At 35.0% G+C, this 18,342-nt stretch overlaps 1 protein-coding gene across 8 annotated transcripts in view; it reads left to right on the top strand.

The window, feature by feature from the left end:
• Positions 1-18,342, top strand: part of NBEA (neurobeachin) — a 672,618-nt gene that overhangs the window by 264,161 nt on the left and 390,115 nt on the right. For all 8 annotated transcript variants that reach the window (XM_040267082.1, XM_040267084.1, XM_040267081.1 and 5 more), the window contains one exon: positions 4,466-4,593. In XM_040267082.1, coding sequence (XP_040123016.1) covers positions 4,466-4,593 — 128 coding nt within the window. The remainder of the gene's footprint in view (positions 1-4,465; positions 4,594-18,342) is intronic.

The raw sequence follows: 18,342 nt of genomic DNA, 5'->3' as shown, positions 1-18,342 counted from the left end.
ATTCAGTATTCTTAGTACAATTCCATTTTCAGAAATGTTGTTTCCAAGTATTTGCTCTCAGACTATAGCTTATTGTTATGTTCTTTGTAGCAGAGGAAAACTGAATTTTTATTATAGTCTAGTTTATCATGGTGTCTTGTCTAAGAAATCTTCACCTCACCCGAAGTCCCAAAGATTTTTTTCCTGTGTATTCTATAAAGTTCTGTGAGTTCAGTAGCAGTTTTAGTTTAAAGTCAGGGTCCCATTTTGAGCTGATTTTTATATAAGAGGTGAGATCTATGTCCAGGTTCATATTTTTTATTATGAAAGTCCAGCTTGTGTTGCACCATTTGTTCAAAAAACTGTTCTTCCATATCTAGAATGGCCTTTATCCTTGGACTAATTTTGCCATGCTTAGAAAGTATGCTGGATTTCTCCAAAATGCTCAGTGTGTCTACAGAAGTCTCTAGGCCCTGTGTGGGATGCAGATGTCTGTTATGACTCTTCCATAATTGTTCTTTCTAAGTTGTTCTCTTCTAACGTTGAGAGCTTTCACACATCACATACAGAGATTGTTATTCACCCAAAGGTTACTGTTCTCTCCATGACATCTTCCTCATGGGTGCTATGTCCTATATATTCTGTTCTCCTTGAACTACAGTTTTAGTCTTGTTGAAATACCTCCATGTAGGAAATCTGAGTGATGGTGGGACTCATGTTGTTTGTTTCTTTTTCTTCAGGATTTATGGTCTCATACCCTGCATTTTGTATGAAAATAGTTGTTCTCTGCATTTTGTAAAATTTTCTAGTTGTTAGCATGGGAGGTAATTGTAGACTCTTTTAACCCCTTTAAGGTGAAAAGTGGAATTTGATATTTTTAATGGAAATTTGTTTATTGTATAAATTTCATTTTAACTGTTTTCCAGTATATATAATTTGTTTCAATATATTGGGCTAATATCATGAAACCTTTATTTTTTTTCTAATTTATCCATTATTATGGCTAAATAAGCATATATGTACACAGTCATTTGAACTTTGAATATTGCCAGTTTTATTCCCCATTACATCCTTAACACTTTTTTGTTTCTTTTTCTTTATTTTTAGTATCACCTAGTACCTCCAGTATAGTTTTCCATAGACATGACTAGAACAGTCATTCTCTTTTTCACCTCAAATGAAAAGTTATGAATATGTCATCATTAATAATGATGTTTCCTATTTACTAAAGATACTTTTTATCAAATATAATACTTCTCTTGTGTTTATAATTAACTGAGTTACCATCACTATGAGTGTTAAATTTTATCTCTTTTTGGAGGGGAGTAATAAAGATGACCATGTGATTTTTTTTCTCCTTTTTCTGTTAATGTGGTCTATTATAATGACTTTTAATTATCTTTTGAAGAGGTTGCATATGCTTTTTTTTAAATTTGTCTTGTTTTTTTTTTTTATTCCTAAAATATTTGGTAGTGTTCACAAAGATGTCTGATTCTGGATTTCCTTTTGAGGAAAAGTTTATAAATTAAATTTTTACAGTTATCCCCAGTTTCTATTTTTGTCTTGTGTGACTTTTGGTAGATTCTATTGTTATAGTTCACAATATTCTGTTATTATTATTTTAACATTCATGTAGTCTGTAGGAAAGTCCTTCCTTTTTATTCTTAATATTTATTATGAGTTTGCTTTCTGCGTTCCTTCCTTCCAAGTCTTGGCAGTGATTAATCAGTTCTATTCATATTGCCATTAAGAAATATTCACTATAGAGAAATAACAAGAAACTGTAGGTTGAGTTTATACCTTATTTCTTTTGCTTAGTGCAATGGATCTTAAGCATCAGTAGGCAACAGAGTTAAATAGGAAGCTTATTAAAACACATTGCTGAGCCAATATGTAGTTCTAATTCAAGTCTAAAGGCCTGATAGTATAAGTTCCAGTCTGAAAGCTGAGAGGCTCAAAACCCCACAAGAGTTGATGTTTCAGTTGAGTCTGAAGGCCAGCAAAGACCAACTATCAGGTAGAAGGGGTTCCCTCTTATCAAGCCTTTTGTTCTATTTACATATTCAGTTGAATGGATGAGGCACAGGCGCATTAGGGAGGACAATCTGTTTTACTCGGTCTACCTATTCAAATTGTCATCTAATCCAGAAATACTCTAACAGACCTTACCCAGAATAATATTTAATCAAATATCTGGCCACCCTGTTGTCCAGTCAAGGTGACACATAAAATTAACCATTACACTAAGCGATCTTGGTACTGCTGAGAATACACTTTGAGAAACAGTGTTTTAAATGATCATCCTCCAGATCAGAACATTAATTCTTGATTATCTAAGTTCTCTTCCCAGGCAACACATGGATCTCAGTATAGCTTAACTTCATTTAGTCCAAATTTTGTAACCACATTTATACATATATATGCCTGTGTGTGTGCATGTTAAATTTTAAATGCCTCAAGAGAATACAATTACTGTCTTACTGGTCAACATGTATTTATATTTACTCAAATGTTTATCATTTATTTTTGCTCATCATTTTTTGGAATGTCTGACTTCTATGTGCTATCATTTTCTTTCTTCCTGAAGAATACTCCTTTTGTTTTCATTTAGAGTAGGCCTGTCACTCATGAATTCTTTCAGGTTTTTTTTTAACTAGAAATATTTGAAATTCACCTCTCTTTTTTGAAAGATATTTTGAACCAGAATGGATTCTTTTTTGGCAACTGTTTTCTTTTAATGCTTTGAAGATAATATTCAGTATCTTTCATTTCTTTCTGTGTTTTTTTCCTTTCTTTTTTTTTAAAGAAAGATGACTTTCATTCGTAGTGATGTTTCTACAATACACTAACTAAAGATTGAGAAATTGAGAACCCTTGCCCTAATGTAGGTATTTGCTCCTAGAGTAACAGAGTAGGGGCAAATACTGAAAGCTCTTTATCTTTAGCAAGTTTGCAAAGCCCCACCATTTCCCTTTTTCTTGCCTAAAAATGTTCCTCCAGGATATTCTCTTTAAGTTATTAAACCTCAGTTCTTATTTCTCTAAAGCTGTTGACCCATATAAAAGAAGGCAAAGTTAAATTGCAGTGCTAATGGTGAGGCTTTGTGTACACAAAGAGAGAGTTCAGATCATGCTAATTCCAAGTTAGGAAAGAAAGCATCCTTTATTATATAATTCTATATTATCCCATATTATGTAGGATATTATTATTATATAGGATATTATTATTATTATCATATATTACTCCATAATTCCTCTTTATTCACTTAAAAAAATAAAAGTTTCATTTTAAATGCTAATCATATGCTGCACATTTTTTTGTGATTAATTTTTTGTCATTTATGGTTTCCTTATATATAGCAAAAATATTACTTAGCACTGTGGAAGAACTCTTATTATTGTGAAGTATTGTTTAATTCCTTACTGTACATATCATCCATGTAGAAGAGTGTGTGCTTATCTAAGGTTACTATAATGATTTTGTTTTGGTTCAAATATATGAGTCACATTTTGTATGAGAAGTATAGGTGTGTTTTATTCAAAGTAACAGTTACAAGAGCTATCATTGTTGACCTCTCACTGTATGTCAGGTTCTTTTCTGTGCACTTCACATGCCTTAGCTCATTAACTCTCATTGGGGAAGTAGAGTTATCATCTTCATTTTGCAGATGTAGAAAGTTTGATGTCCCAGGGTCACCTGGGTAGCATACATTGGAGTCAACCTTCCAATCCAAGCATTCTTACTCTAAAGCACTTACTTCTAAGAGAGATATTTAGATATAACCAAATTATTTATTTGAGCAGAATTATTGAGCAGAATTTATTTTTCAGCAGTGTTATTTTCTTTATCCATATTTTTATTTTTACATATCCTACTCTAGGTACTTTTAAGAATATCAGAGAGTGCTTATGTAAGGCCATGTAACTTGAAATTTAATTTTCAACAATATAAATAATGATATAATGATTGGTAAATAAAAAGTGAGTGGGCTTATGATATAGAAAATGCCTGCTTTGGCAAAGCAATTCAGCTCCGTCATACTGAATTCCAATTATTCCCTTATTTGTCCAGCTTTTCAAGGAACTCTTGAGAACAAGAGTTTATTCTTTGTAACTTTCACAGTGACTCATATAGTAGGTATTCAAAACAGTTTTTCTTTGGTGAACAGGATGATAGACAAAGAAGACATATAGCAGCTTCTTTTCTTGAAACTCCTAGAGTTATGGCCATTATCTGTGGCTCTTGTAGGTGACAGGACCCTGTTTCCTTTTTGCAGTATAATCATTCTGATTTAACTGTGGCCTTTGGAGTAGCTTTGTGACTAATGTGAAACTCTACATTGTGCGTTCTACATGAATCTGTTACTATTTAGTGGGTTAGAATTGGACTTTTGTGACTTTTTTAAAAGTTTTAATTTAGAAGTAAAGTTTATTTGACATTTTATATTGAACCATATTTACTAGTCTTTATGTCTTAATTTCAACAGCATCACTGCAAAACTTGAAAGAGCTTTAGAAAAAGTTGCTCCTCTTCTTCGTGAAATTTTTGTAGACTTTGCCCCATTCCTATCTCGTACACTTCTTGGCAGTCATGGACAAGAGCTATTGATAGAAGGTATGATTTCTCTCTATATTCTGATTATTTTAGTTTCCTATAATGTATTTATTAATCATGGCATAACTTGTATTACTAAAGGAATATTTATTGCCAAAAGAATAAGAAGACATTGCTTCCACAAATTTTAGTAAGATATTCATGTATGCTTTCTCCTTATTTATTAAAAAACATAGAGTATTTTCACAATCAGTGCTCATAACAGAATGAAAAACTTTGACAAATTGTTGGAAAGGGAAACTCTGGCCCTTATAATCTCAATCTGTTAGGGCTGCTATATATCCTTTTTTAGGTTGCGAGTTTGCTAAGCAATGATGTTTAAAATCTCCTTCTAACTATAAGATTGATATTTCTTTAAGTGACTTTGCTTAGTCACAAATAGCATGTAATATGACAGTCCTTAACTGAGAAAATATAAAGAAATACTTAACTGGGAATTGATGAAGCTGTTATCTCTACTCAGTATCAGCTTAAATGAAGTGAGAAGGCAAAGATCAATTAACTGTTGGGAAGATTTAATACATGCACCTGTATTAGGAGATTTGAAAAGTATGGTTGTCTGAAACCTTGTTTCTTTAAAAAGAAGCTTTGACTTATAAATATTCATGAGCTTCAGAAAGGGGTAATCAAAATCTAGTTGATTTAAGTAAATGATGGCTTTAGGTGCTATTCCTTGGATTTAGCAGACATATAATAAGCAAATATATATATATATATATATTTGCTTTTCACTTCCTATTTACTGTAGACATTTTTCTGTACCTGTTCTATTATTGTCTTCGTTGCTTTTGCACAATCTGTCTCTATTAGTGGAGACAATAATAGTTAATAACCTGAATTTAAATCCTTGTTCCACTACTTTCTTAGCTATATGACCTTTGTGAGTTACTTAACCCATTTTGTAGCTTAGTTTCTTTCTGTAAGATGTAGTCAATGATAATACTTCCACATAGAGGACTTGTGAGAATTAAATTTTAAATAATGCATATAAAGCTCTTAGAATAGTGTCATATGGTTGTCTTCTTGCTCTAGACCAAGAGCTATTAGATACTTGGAATATATTAGTAAATAATAAAGATCCCTGCCTTGTGGACCTTATATTCTATCAAAGAGAAAAGACAAATAAACACTAAACAAAATAAATAATTAAATGAGATAGCACATTAGAAGGTGGTACAAGGGCTGTGTAAAATGATAAGTACTAATACATCATAGGGAATTGGGATTATAGCAATGTCAGGGTTAGGATGCAGTTTTAAAGAAGGATGGTTAATTTTAAATTATTCAATAGAAAAAGTTACATCCCAGCAAAGACTTAAAGGAGATAAGCCATGTGGTTTACTAGAAGAGTGTCCTAGGTCAAAAGAATGGTTAGTGCAGTGACCCTATAACACATGTTATAATTATAATAAGAAAAAAATCAATAAGCATTATTGAAAAATAAATCTTAAATGTTTCCTTGTTACCCAAAATATTTTTTCTATTATATATGTATATATTTTCCAGAAGTTATTACAAATTTACCAAAGAAAATCATAAATAGTGAACAAAGACATGCTAAACTAAACATGGAATAAAGTTAGTAATGTAGTAATGTTACTGATGGATCCTATACTGTTACTAAAATTAGGACCCAAATTCAGCACTGTTTTTCAGTAGCCAAAGCAAAGAAAGAATGAATTATTTGAAGTTTTGAGGCTTACATTATTGGTTTCTAAATGATAATTTGTGACAATTTTAAATTACTATTAGATGACCTTTAACTGCTCTACGTTGGCCAGTCAGAACCCTGCATATGTAGCCAGCCCCCTTTTTCAGAATTTTCCATGGTCAGACATCTAGTCTGTTTCTTATTTCTTCCCAGCACTGCAGAGAAGATTGGAGAAATACCCTGGTAATTATGAGTTCTTTTTCATGGGCTTCCCTAAGTTTACCTCAAAAACTCTGAATTGAGTTGAAAGAGCATTAGGGATATTCCTATTGCATTTTTTAAAAAGGTAACTATGCTAAAAATGAAGCATTAGAACAGGTTATATATTCAAAGTTCACTTTGTGTTTACTTAGCAGAATATAATTTTATTCCTTCACTTTTCTACATCTAATAAATTTTAATATATCCAATTTTTAAACTATGTTGATTTAATGTTCCTCCTTTTTCATTAAAATTATTTTTCTTAATAAAATGATAGCAAGTGGGACATGTTGATTTAATGTTCCTCCTTTTTCATTAAAATTATTTTTCTTAATAAAATGATGATAGCAAATGGGAGATTATTCGGTTTTAAGTTTTGTTTCGTAAATGCCATTCCTTGACAAAATAGAAAGTTGACCATGTTAAGTACAGTCCCCCAAATTTCTGCTAGGCTGAACAATCAAAAAGATCTAGAATTCTCTGCTGTATGCCAGAACAACATTTAGTATCCCTCACAATTTAGTCATAACCTTCCTTTTCAGACTCAACTAGTCTCTGTCTTTTTGCTAGAAGACATTCCTTTAACATTCAGTGAGTCACACATGTCCCATCTCTGTTTTTGTACAACTCTTTCTTCTGCACTGGATCTTTTTATGGTTTTCTTTCCTCAAAATTATTCTCTTCCATTGAGTCCTGCTTCAGATTCCTTATGCCAAATTAATGCCTTCTTATCTGTTCTTCTCTGCTGTTTTATTTATATAGTATTAATAAAATTATTTTCATTTGTAAATAGGAAGTATTTTATTGGTTTTATTAACGTTGCCTAGCTTAGATTCTTGTACATAATATTGAGTTTCTTTTTCTCTTGTACTTGAATAGAACATTATTTTTGTTACTGATAATGTTTAGTAGAGGTAAGTTTTGAAAATAAAATAAGGGGAGATAGATAAAATTTGTGTTCTGTGGTGAGAATTCCCAATATTGATCAATCATCCACACCCATAAGATGACTCCTCTATGTGCGCAAAGCCTGTTCTTGCTCTCTACCCCAGCCTATGGAAGTTATGTACCCTGTCATGTTCTCATTCTTGAACATGTATTCTTGATCATTCTTTCTTTTGCCCTCTGCTCCATTTCCCCTGTTTCCGTAGTTTGGTACATTATTTCTCTCCTCTGAGAAAAAAAACTGTCAAACTCTCCTGAAGAGCAGGAGAGTTACATGATAATATCTTACCTGTAGCTGTTGAATATTTCTGTTCAAAAATAATCCTTCTAATGAATAAATCTCAATGCTTTTGATTTCATCATGTGTACATGGTAGGAACAAAACTGGATTTAAGTAACTGAGGATATTTTAGCATCATATGAAAAGAGAAAGCAATTACTCCTAATTTCAAATAATCATAAAATATATTTGAATTGCATCTTTTTTTGTTTTTCTTTTTTTTATTTTCAGTTTTTCTTAATTCAAATGTATCCCATTTAAGTTTTTCTCATAGTATAATTATCAGTAGTTTATATTGTCTGTGTGCTTTAAAACACATGTCAAAACAATATCCTTTTATTTTCTTAATTTGTCTATCACTTTTATTAGTTGAACTGTGTTAAATTTATTATTGTATGTTTCTAGAGTAATCACCGTTGTTCACATCTTTTAAGTTCATTTATTAACATTTGCTGTTTTTGCATAGCTTTTGGTGTGTGTGTGTGTGTGTGTGTGTGTGTGTGTGTGTTCCTCTTGGCAATAATTAAGGATTTTTTAGTATGAACTTAGGAGCTTGGTGAACTTTCTCTAAGAAAAATAATAGCCTTTCAATTTTTAAACTAATATGTAAAAATTAGGGTAGATATGTATGCAAGTATCAAAATATACCAGCCCAAGATGACAGAATAACCTTTGATCCAAAATTGTTTTATTTATTTGGCTTAAGGAGCAATGGAGGATTCACTTCAGAGGAACCATGAGCCTTTTCTTAAAGGGTTGAGAGCAGCCTATAAGTGTAAGCTTAACCTTGAGTTAAGATTTAAGGAAGAAAGTCCAGTTGTAGTTTGAGTGCTGATATTAGATCTTTATAATTTTTATTCAGGAGGTCTTAGAACTACCATGAGTCTAGAGTTGCCATAGTAATAAAGAAGCAGTAATCACCCAAGTTAATTAGAAGGGAGGATGTTTCAGTGTGGGCATGTGTGTGTGTTTATGTGTGTTAGCCTGGTGCTCTTTACTCTGTCTTATTCCACAGCAGCACAGAGTGGCTCTGAATATCACTGTTATATTCCATGAGCATTATTTATATTTGGTTGAGAACTCACAAGATCATTACATATAATTTAATTATGATGGGGATACAGCAGTTAGTCTCATAAGCATCCAGAAACAGGAAATAAAATACAGATAGACTTGAGGCAGCCTAGAAATGGGAACAGGGAGTCAGTAACCAAGGCTATTCCCTTTACCTCTAAAGGCAGCTTCATATCCTCCTATCTTTGCTTGTCTCTGTTTATCAACTCAAATGTTTCACTTCAGACTAACTTCGTTTTCTTAGTCATCAGGATGTGGCCCAGCATGGCACCCCATACTTGACTGTCAGTGTGCCTGAATATAAACTTCTTTTACCATCTGACTATAGTTACTTCCTATCATGAGAGAATCTGGATGGCTCAACCTTGGGTTAGGTGTCTATCCCTGTTATAGTTAAGACTGGGGCCGGGGGGAGGGGCAATACTAGACATAATACACAACCCACCTTAGAAGCAGCGTTTAAGTTGCAGCATCTTAGGAAGGGATAATAGCAGTACAGGAAATATCACTAAAGTATCTACTATACTTTAGTAACATTGATAAATGTTATTAAAATTATATAATACTCAAGAATATTTATAGTTTAAATTAAGAACGTCACTGAAATGTTATGAAAGGAATGAGCCTACTCAAAGAACTTATATCACCTTTGAATTATTCACAGTAACAATATGCCCACATAATTAGAAAAACTTGAGTATGTTTAATTCAAAACTTACAAATTAAAAGTTTCAGTAGTTATCTACTTTTAAAATTGCAATAATACAAAAAGGTACATGACAAATTATGATAGATGGCGATGGGGGCTTAGTTTTTAAATATCCCTGAATTCTTCCATGAGCAGAACAGTGGATAGTAAAGCAATAACTACAACAAGTTTACCTTTACATTAAAACCAGGTGATGGTGTATCCTACTGAACCCTAAAGTAGCCTGGGGGGACAATCCAGCTATAACTGGGAGATACACACGCTATCAGCAGATGAACTGAATAGGATTGTGGGAAGCAAAAGAACATCTGAGGAATATGGTGTTGTACAACTACTGACTGGAAAACCCAGAAGGCTAATTTGAAAACAGCAGACAAAACAGGGAGATGAATCCAGGGTTCCCTGGTATGTTTAGAAGGGGTGAGAACATCTAAACACCATGAAAAATTAACTCAACCAGAGTTCTCTTCCAGGACAAAGTCCCACATTGAGGAGAAACTGCTACGAATAGAATCCAAATTGAGCAACAGAGCACAAAAGAGACAAAACATCCACATAAAACTGGGGAAGACAAACAGAGCTAATAGATCTCAGAAAGTAGAAGTAGACTCATATTAAAAAAAAAAACAAACTACATAAAAACAAACGAGAGATCTCTAGAATCTGAAGAGCAAAAGAAAAGCTATCTAAAAATGATCTAAAAATTCAGATAACCCAACTTCACAAAAAATAGTAACAAAAAGGATCAAAATACCATATTTTAGGAAAAGAAAAATGAGAGGAAGTAGAAAATACCTCTAAAGCCATAAATACCAGAAAAAAAAATGAAAAAATTTAATAAACACTAGGAAATAATATAGGATAAGAAGTAATTTATATCAAAATGTAGAGTAAACCCACAGATGTACTGATAGGAATTAAGAAAGAACTGGAAATAAAGGGAAACATAATTTTAGAAATTAAAATTAAATTAGAAGAAATTAAAAAGTAAGTAAGTTCACCAGATAAGGCTATAAGAAAAATATAAGGTAAAAAGAGAAACTATAAATATCAAAAAAAGTGACTTAAAGAGATGAGAAAAGATGAGAGTAAAGGGGCAAATGTAGAATATTCAACATTCATATGAGTCTCCAAAATAAATAAACAAAGCAAAGAACAGAAAAATACAAGATAATAGGATCAGTAATTCACAGAAACTCAGCATTAAAAAAAATTTTTTTAATATATATATTTAAAAGGCACACTGAATATCTGAGAAAATTACCTAAATAACCAACCTTGAGATACATTCTAGTAAAATTAATGGACTTTAGATAAAACAAAAAAAAACCACTCTGAGCATCTAGATAAAAACATAAATTAACTTAAATTGAAAGAAAGTCAGATTATGATACTTATAACATCTTCAGAAAAGAGTTTTTAATAGGAATCAACAAGGATTCCACCTTGTTGCCTGTTGGATTAGCTGTATCACTTGACTCAACATTGACAGCCAGATTGCCTTCATATATTATAATCTAACATGACCTTAGAATATCTTTGAGTATCTGTTACACAGTATATACTGTATATGTTTAAGAATTTTACTTTAAATGCATAAGATCCTGTTTTGCTTCGCTGTACTAGTTTCAGAAATGTGAAGAACAAATTAAAACCCATGAAATAACACTTTAGTCAAGATTAACATTTCTTTAGTAATCTAAGTTGAATATGCATGCTAAGTCATTGCAGTCCTGTCCAACTCTTTGTAACCTTATGGACTGTTGTCGCCAGGGTCCTCTGTCCATGGGATTCTCCTTACAAGAATACTGGAGTGGGTTGCCATGCTCTCCTCCCTGAGATCTTCCCAATCTAGGTATTAAACCCGCACCTCTCATGGCTCCCAAATTGGCAGACAGGCTCTTTACCGCTAACACCACCTGGTATAATGTCCTATAACAGCTATTTGCAGGACTTCCCTGGCAGCGTAGAAGGTAGAGAGTTTGTCTACAATGCAAGAGACCTGGGTTTGATCTCTGAGTCTGGAAGATCTCCCAGAGAAGGGATGTCTACCCACTCCATTATTCTTGCCTGGAGAATTCCATAGACAAAGGAGCCTAGCGGGCTACAGTCAGCAGGACCGCAGAGTCAGACAGGACTGAGCAACAAACACTTACTTATAAGCTATTGACAGGAAGAAAGATGCAGTAGTGTAATATTTTGAAGGAAAATTCTAAAAGAGTTAGTGTGATCTTGACAAGTAGACTTGCCCTCCCAGTGTAACTAACCTGGAAAATTCATTTGATGGATTTAATGGCTCATTATACACTAAGACAATAATACTGAATTAGAAGTATAGGATTGTATCTTTAAAAACTGAAGTAGGAAAAAAGGACTAAATAAATAGGGAACAGAGCCATAGGAGCCTATGAGATAAATCAAGCAGTTTAACATAGATAAAATTGGAGTCCAAGAAAAAGGAAGTTAAGATGATATGGGTGTATGTGTATTTTTTTTTTTTTGAAAAAATAACAGCCAAATAATTTGAAAACTACAAATCCTAAGATCCAAGAAATTCAACTAACCTTGGTCAGGATGAACACAAAGGAAAAAACAAACCAAAAAAAAAAAAAAAATCCATGGAACAACATAATTAAACTGTTCAAAACCAGGTTTCAAGAGAAAATTTCAAAAGTAGTCATCAATATTAAGCAAACCAACTTATTTAAAAATGGCTTGAACAGATACTTGAGGAAAGATCACAGTAGGATGTGAAATAAGCTCATAAAAGATGGTCAATCTAATCAGAAAGTAAATGCAAATTAAAACCAGGTTGGCTGAGCACTACAAACATATAGAAGAATGACTAAAGTAAAAAATAAAATAATAATTCCGAGTGCTGGGGAGAAGTTGAAACAACTGACACTATCATCCATGGCTTTGAGACTGCATGATGGCAGTCACTGAGGAAGATAGTTTGGGAGTATTACTGAGTGAAACATTCAGTTATATGACCCTGTGATCCCATTCCTTGAAATTAAGGAAATAAAAACTTACTTTCATGCAAAAACCTTTACATGAGTATTCATGGAATAGCCAAAAGTGAAGAAAATGGTTTTTCTTTCGAAAAAGTGAGTTTTGTTTTTGTTTTTTTAAAAAAAGAACTGTGGTGGATTCAGACAGCAGAAGAAAGGGACAAACTGTTGGTAAACCTTACTGCTTGGTTGAATCTCATTGGCATTATTGTGTGAAAGAAATGCTCATCTCAGGGGTTCTGTATGTTATGTTTCCTTTTTATTTTTTGAACATTCTCAAAACAGATCAGTGTTGACCAGGGTTTATAGATGGGAAAGGGTGTCATTGTAAAGGAATATTACAAGGGATTCTTTGGGACGGTTGTGATACATGGATCAATATATATGTTATATCTCACAGAAAGTTACACACAAAGTAAAAACAGTCAATTTTAACCTATAATTAAAATTAAAATTTTGAGATCACTGTCAGGAAAAACCGTGATTTCAAAATAAAATTATCATCAACCTTTAGTCAGAAATTATGCAAATCAAAAAATAATGGAACATCTTTTAAGTTTTGATAGACTTCCAACTTGAAATTCTTTGTCCAGTGACAATACTCTTCAAAAATGAAGGGAAAATAGAGACTTTTACAGACAATTAAAGATAATGAAATTCATTGCTAGCACAGCAGTGAATACATTTGTGAAACAGGGTTGGAAACTAGATACACAGAAAGGAGAGTGTGGGAAATAGTTAATATATGCATATATGTGAAATATATATGTTAACAAATATTTTTCCATCATAGGCAACTTCTAACAGGAAAACAGTATCCTCTAAAAGGAGAAATTATATTCTCATAATAAGTAAAAAGTTTCAAAATGCAAAGTTTTGTATTGCAATATGAGAATCTCATTTTAGCTGATGAAGATGATTAAAGTAAAGAAGACATGATTTGTCAAGGAGAATGGTTTTACTAAAGCCTTCAAACTAGTATTTTTTCATTCACTAGAATTTTTATGACTCTCACCATATACTCATTGACTAGCTAAACTGGAAATGTATTCCAACATCCTAGTATAAAGTTCAGAGAAGGCAATGGCAACCCACTCCAGTACTCTTGCCTGGAAAATCCCATGGATGGAGGAGCCTGGTGGGCTGCCGTCTATGGGGTTGTACAGAGTCGGACACGACTGAAGTGACTTAGCAGCAGCAGCAGCAGCAGTATAAAGTTAAAGACTGATGAAAATTCAGAGAAACCTTATTTACCAAAAGGATTTGCTGAATATGATATATATAGTATATAAAATATAGTGGTATCTATAAGATACTACATGAAGTATTTTGTAGTATACTGTAGGCTGCGTGGGCGCAGGAGGGCCTAGAGGAGCTATCCCACGTTGAAGGTCAGGAAGGGTGGCAGTAAGGAGATACCCCTCGTGCAAGGTAAGGAGCAGCAGCTGTGCTTTGCTGGAGCAGCCATGAAGAGATACACCACGCCCAAGGTAAGAGAAACCCAAGTAAGATGGTGGGTGTTGCAAGAGGGCATCAGAGGGCAGATACACTGAAACCATATTCACAGAAAACTAGTCAGTCTAAACACACTAGGACCACAGCCTTGTCTAACTCAATGAAACCAAGCCATGCCCACAGGGCAACCCAAGATGGGCAGGTCATGGTGGAGAGGTCTGACAGAATGTGGTCCACTGGAGAAGGGAATGGCAAACCGCTTCAGTATTCTTGCCTTGAGAACCCCATGAACAGTATGAAAAGGCAAAATGATAGGATACTGAAAGAGGAACTCCCCAGGTCAGTAGGTGCCCAATATGCTACATCAGTGGAGAAATAACTCCAGAAAGAATGAAGGGATGGAGCCAAAGCAAAAATAATACCCAGCTGTGGATGTGACTGGTGATAGAGCAAGGTCCAATGCTGTAAAGAGCAATATTGCATAGGAACCTGGAATGTCAGGTCCATGAATCAAGGCAAATTGGAAGTGGTCAAACAAGAGATGGCAAGGATGAACGTCGACATTCTAGGAATGAGCGAACTAAAATGGACTGGAATGGGTGAATTTAACTCAGATGACCATTATATCTACTACTGTGGGCAGGAATCCCTCAGAAGAAATGGAGTAGCCATCATGGTCAACAAAGAGTCCCAAATGCAGTACTTGGATGCAATCTCAAAAATTGACAGAATGATCTCTGTTCGTCTCTAAGGCAAACCATTCAGTATCACAGTTATCCAAGTCTATGCCCCAACCAGTAACGCTGAAGAAGCTGAAGTTGAACGGTTTTATGAAGACCTACAAGACCTTTTAGAATTAACAGCCAAAAAAGATATCCTTTTCATTATAGGGGACTGGAATGCAAAAGTAGGAAGTCAAGAAACACCTGGAGTAACAGGCAAATTTGGCCTTGGAATGTGGAATGAAGCAGGGCAAAGACTAATAGAGTTTTGCCAAGAAAATGCACTGGTTCTAGCAAACACCCTCTTCCAACAACACAAGAGAAGACTCTACACATGGACATCACCAGATGGTCAACACCAAAATCAGATTGATTATATTCTTTGCAGCCAAAGATGGAGAAGCTCTATACAGTCAACAAAAACAAGACCATGAGCTGACTGTGGCTCAGATCATAAACTCCTTATTACCAAATCAGACTCAAGTTGAAGAAAGTAGGGAAAACCACTAGACCATTCAGGTATGACCTAAATCAAATCCCTTATGATTATACAGTGGAAGTGAGAAATAGATTTAATGGCCTAGATCTGATAGATAGAGTGCCTGATGAACTATGGAATGAGGTTCGTGACATTGTACAGGAGACAGGGATCAAGACCATCCCCATGGAAAAGAAATGCAAAAAAGCAAAATGGCTGTCTGGGGAGGCCTTACAAATAGCTGTGAAGAGAGGCGAAAAGCCAAGGAGAAAAGGAAAGATATAAGCATCTGAATGCAGAGTTCCAGAGAATAGCAAAAAGAGATAAGAAAGTCTTCTTCAGTAATCAATGCAAAGAAATAGAAGAAAAGAACAGAATGGGAAAGACTAGAGATCTCAAGAAAATTAGAGATACCAAGGGAACATTTCATGCAAAGATGGGCTCGATAAAGGACAGAAATGGTCTGGACCTAAGAGTAGCAGAAGATATTAAAAAGAAGTGGCAAGAATACACAAAAGAACTGCACAAAAAAGATCTTCATGACCCAGATAATCATGATGGTGTGATCACTAATCTAGAGCCAGGCATCCTGGAATGTGAAGTCAAGTGGGCCTTGGAAAGCATCGCTACGAACAAAGCTAGTGGAGATGATGGAATTCCAGTTGAGCTGTTTCAAATCCTGAAAGATGATGCTATGAAAGTGCTGCAGTCAATATGCCAGCAAATTTGGAAAACTCAGCAGTGACCACAGGACTGGAAAAGGTCAGTTTTCATTCCAATCCCAAAGAAAGGCAATGCCAAAGAATGCTCAAACTACCGCACATTGCACTCATCTCACATGCTAATAAGTAATGCTCAAAATTCTTCAAGCCAGGCTTCAGCAATACATGAACTGTGAACTTCCTGATGTTCAAGCTGGTTTTAGAGAAGGCAGAGGAATCAGAGATCAAATTGCCAACATCTGCTGGATCATCGAAAAAGCAAGAGAGTCCCAGAAGAACATATATTTCTGCTTTATTGACTATGCTAAAGCCTTTGACTGTGTGGATCACAATAAACTGTGGAAAATTCTGAAAGAGATGAGAATACCAGACCACCTGACCTGCCTCTTGAGAAATCTGTATGCAGATCAGGAAGCCACAGTTAGAACTGGACGTGGAACAACAGACTGGTTCCAAATAGGAAAAAGGAGTATGTCAAGGCTGTATATTGTCACCCTGCTTATTTAACTTATATGCAAAGTACATCATGAGAAACGCTGGGCTGGAAGAAGCACAAGCTGGAATCAAGATTGCCAGGAGAAATATCAATAACAGATATGCAGATGACACCACCCTTATGGCAGAAAGTGAAAAGGAACTAAAAAGCCTCTTGATCAAAGTGAAAGAGGAGAGTGAAAAAGTTGGCTTAAAGCTCAATATTCAGAAAACGAAGATCATGGCATCCGGTCCCATCACTTCATGGGAAATAGATGGGGAAACACTGTCAGACTTTATTTTGGGGGGCTCCAAAATCACTGCAGATGGTGATTGCAGTCATGAAATTAAAAGATGCTTACTCCTTGGAAGAAAAGTTATGACCAACCTAGATAGCATATTCAAAAGCAGAGACATTACTTTAATGACTAAGGTCCATCTAGTCAAGGCTACGGTTTTTCCTGTGGTCATGTATGGATGTGAGAGTTGGACTGTGAAGAAGGCTGAGCGCCGAAGAATTGATGCTTTTGAACTGTGGTGTTGGAGAAGACTCTTGAGAGTCCCTTGGACTGCAAGGAGATCCAACCAGTCCATTCTGAAGGAGATCATCCCTGGGATTTCTTTGGAAGGAATGATGTTAAAGCTGAAACTCCAATACTTTTGGCCACCTCATGTGAAGAGTTGACTCATTGGAAAAGACTCTGATGCTGGGAGGGATTGGGGGCAGGAGGAAAAGGGGACGATCGAGGATGAGATGGCTGGATGGCATCACGGACTCAATGGACGTGAGTCTGAGTGAACTCCAGGAGTTGGTGATGGACAGGGAGGCCTGGCGTGTTGCGATTCATGGGGTCTCAAAGAGTTAGACACAACTGAGCAACTGAACAGAACTGATAGGGATACAGTCAGAGATAATATTATTTCCTAATCTCCCAGGAGAGAAATTAGGAGTAAGATAATATTGAAATGCATCTTTTCCACAGAGATAGGAGATATGAAAGCAGTATACAAATCAAGAGTAGACCTTGAAAGGAAGGGAAAGGAAAGTGAAGTCACTCAGTCATGTCCAACTCTTTGCGACCCCATGAACTGTAGCCCCCCAGGCTCCTCGGTCCTTGGGATTTTCCAGGCATGAACGCTGGTGTGGGTTGCTATTTTCTTTTCTAGGGGATCTTCCTGACCCAGGGATTGAACCCAGGTCTCCCACATTGTAGGCAGACGCTTTACAGTCTGAGCTACCAGGGAGGTAGACCTTGAAATGGAGTATTATTTGCCAAATAATATAGCTTGAATTTAAACATAGTGAATTTTTTTTTTAATGTGGAGAAGGACATTTTGGGGGAGAAAAACAGGAAGTTGTAACGTAAAAGAAAGCTGCAAACTGTTGTAGGTCAAAGAATACTAATAAGATATAACAACTAAATGTTTAGTGCAGGAGATAGTGGAGGACAGAAGAGCATGGCAGGCTACAGTCCATGGGGTCACAATGAGTTGGATGTGACTGAGTGTGGATGTGCGTGCGCACACACATACACAAGAAATGGATCATATTCCTTGATATGGGGTGCTTCCCAGGTAGTATAGTGGTAAAGAATCTGCCTGCCAGTGCAGGAGACTCAAGAGAGATTCAGTCCTTGGCCTGGGAAGATCCCCTGGAGGAGGAAATGGCAACCCAGTCCAGTATTCGTGCCTGGAAAATTCCATGGACAGAGGAGCCTGGTCGGCCACAGGTCATGGGGTTTCAAAGAGTTGGAAGTGACAGAGCACTACAACAATAACCTTAATATGGTGTTTGGAGAGTATTTTTGTATCAAGAAATAATAGATTGTAGCTACCTATATCATATATTCCATAATAATATAATTTAGAAAGAAAATAACTTTGTCTTGTGTCCTAATAAAATTATTCATACAAATTTTCATGCAAACAGAACATTTTTAAAAGAGAAAAAGTGGATATTTAAA

Source organism: Oryx dammah, unplaced genomic scaffold (genome assembly GCF_014754425.2).
Source record: "Oryx dammah isolate SB20612 unplaced genomic scaffold, SCBI_Odam_1.1 HiC_scaffold_24, whole genome shotgun sequence".
In the NCBI taxonomy this organism is placed as follows: domain Eukaryota; kingdom Metazoa; phylum Chordata; class Mammalia; order Artiodactyla; family Bovidae; genus Oryx; species Oryx dammah.
This window is presented reverse-complemented; position numbering and strand designations above follow the sequence as displayed.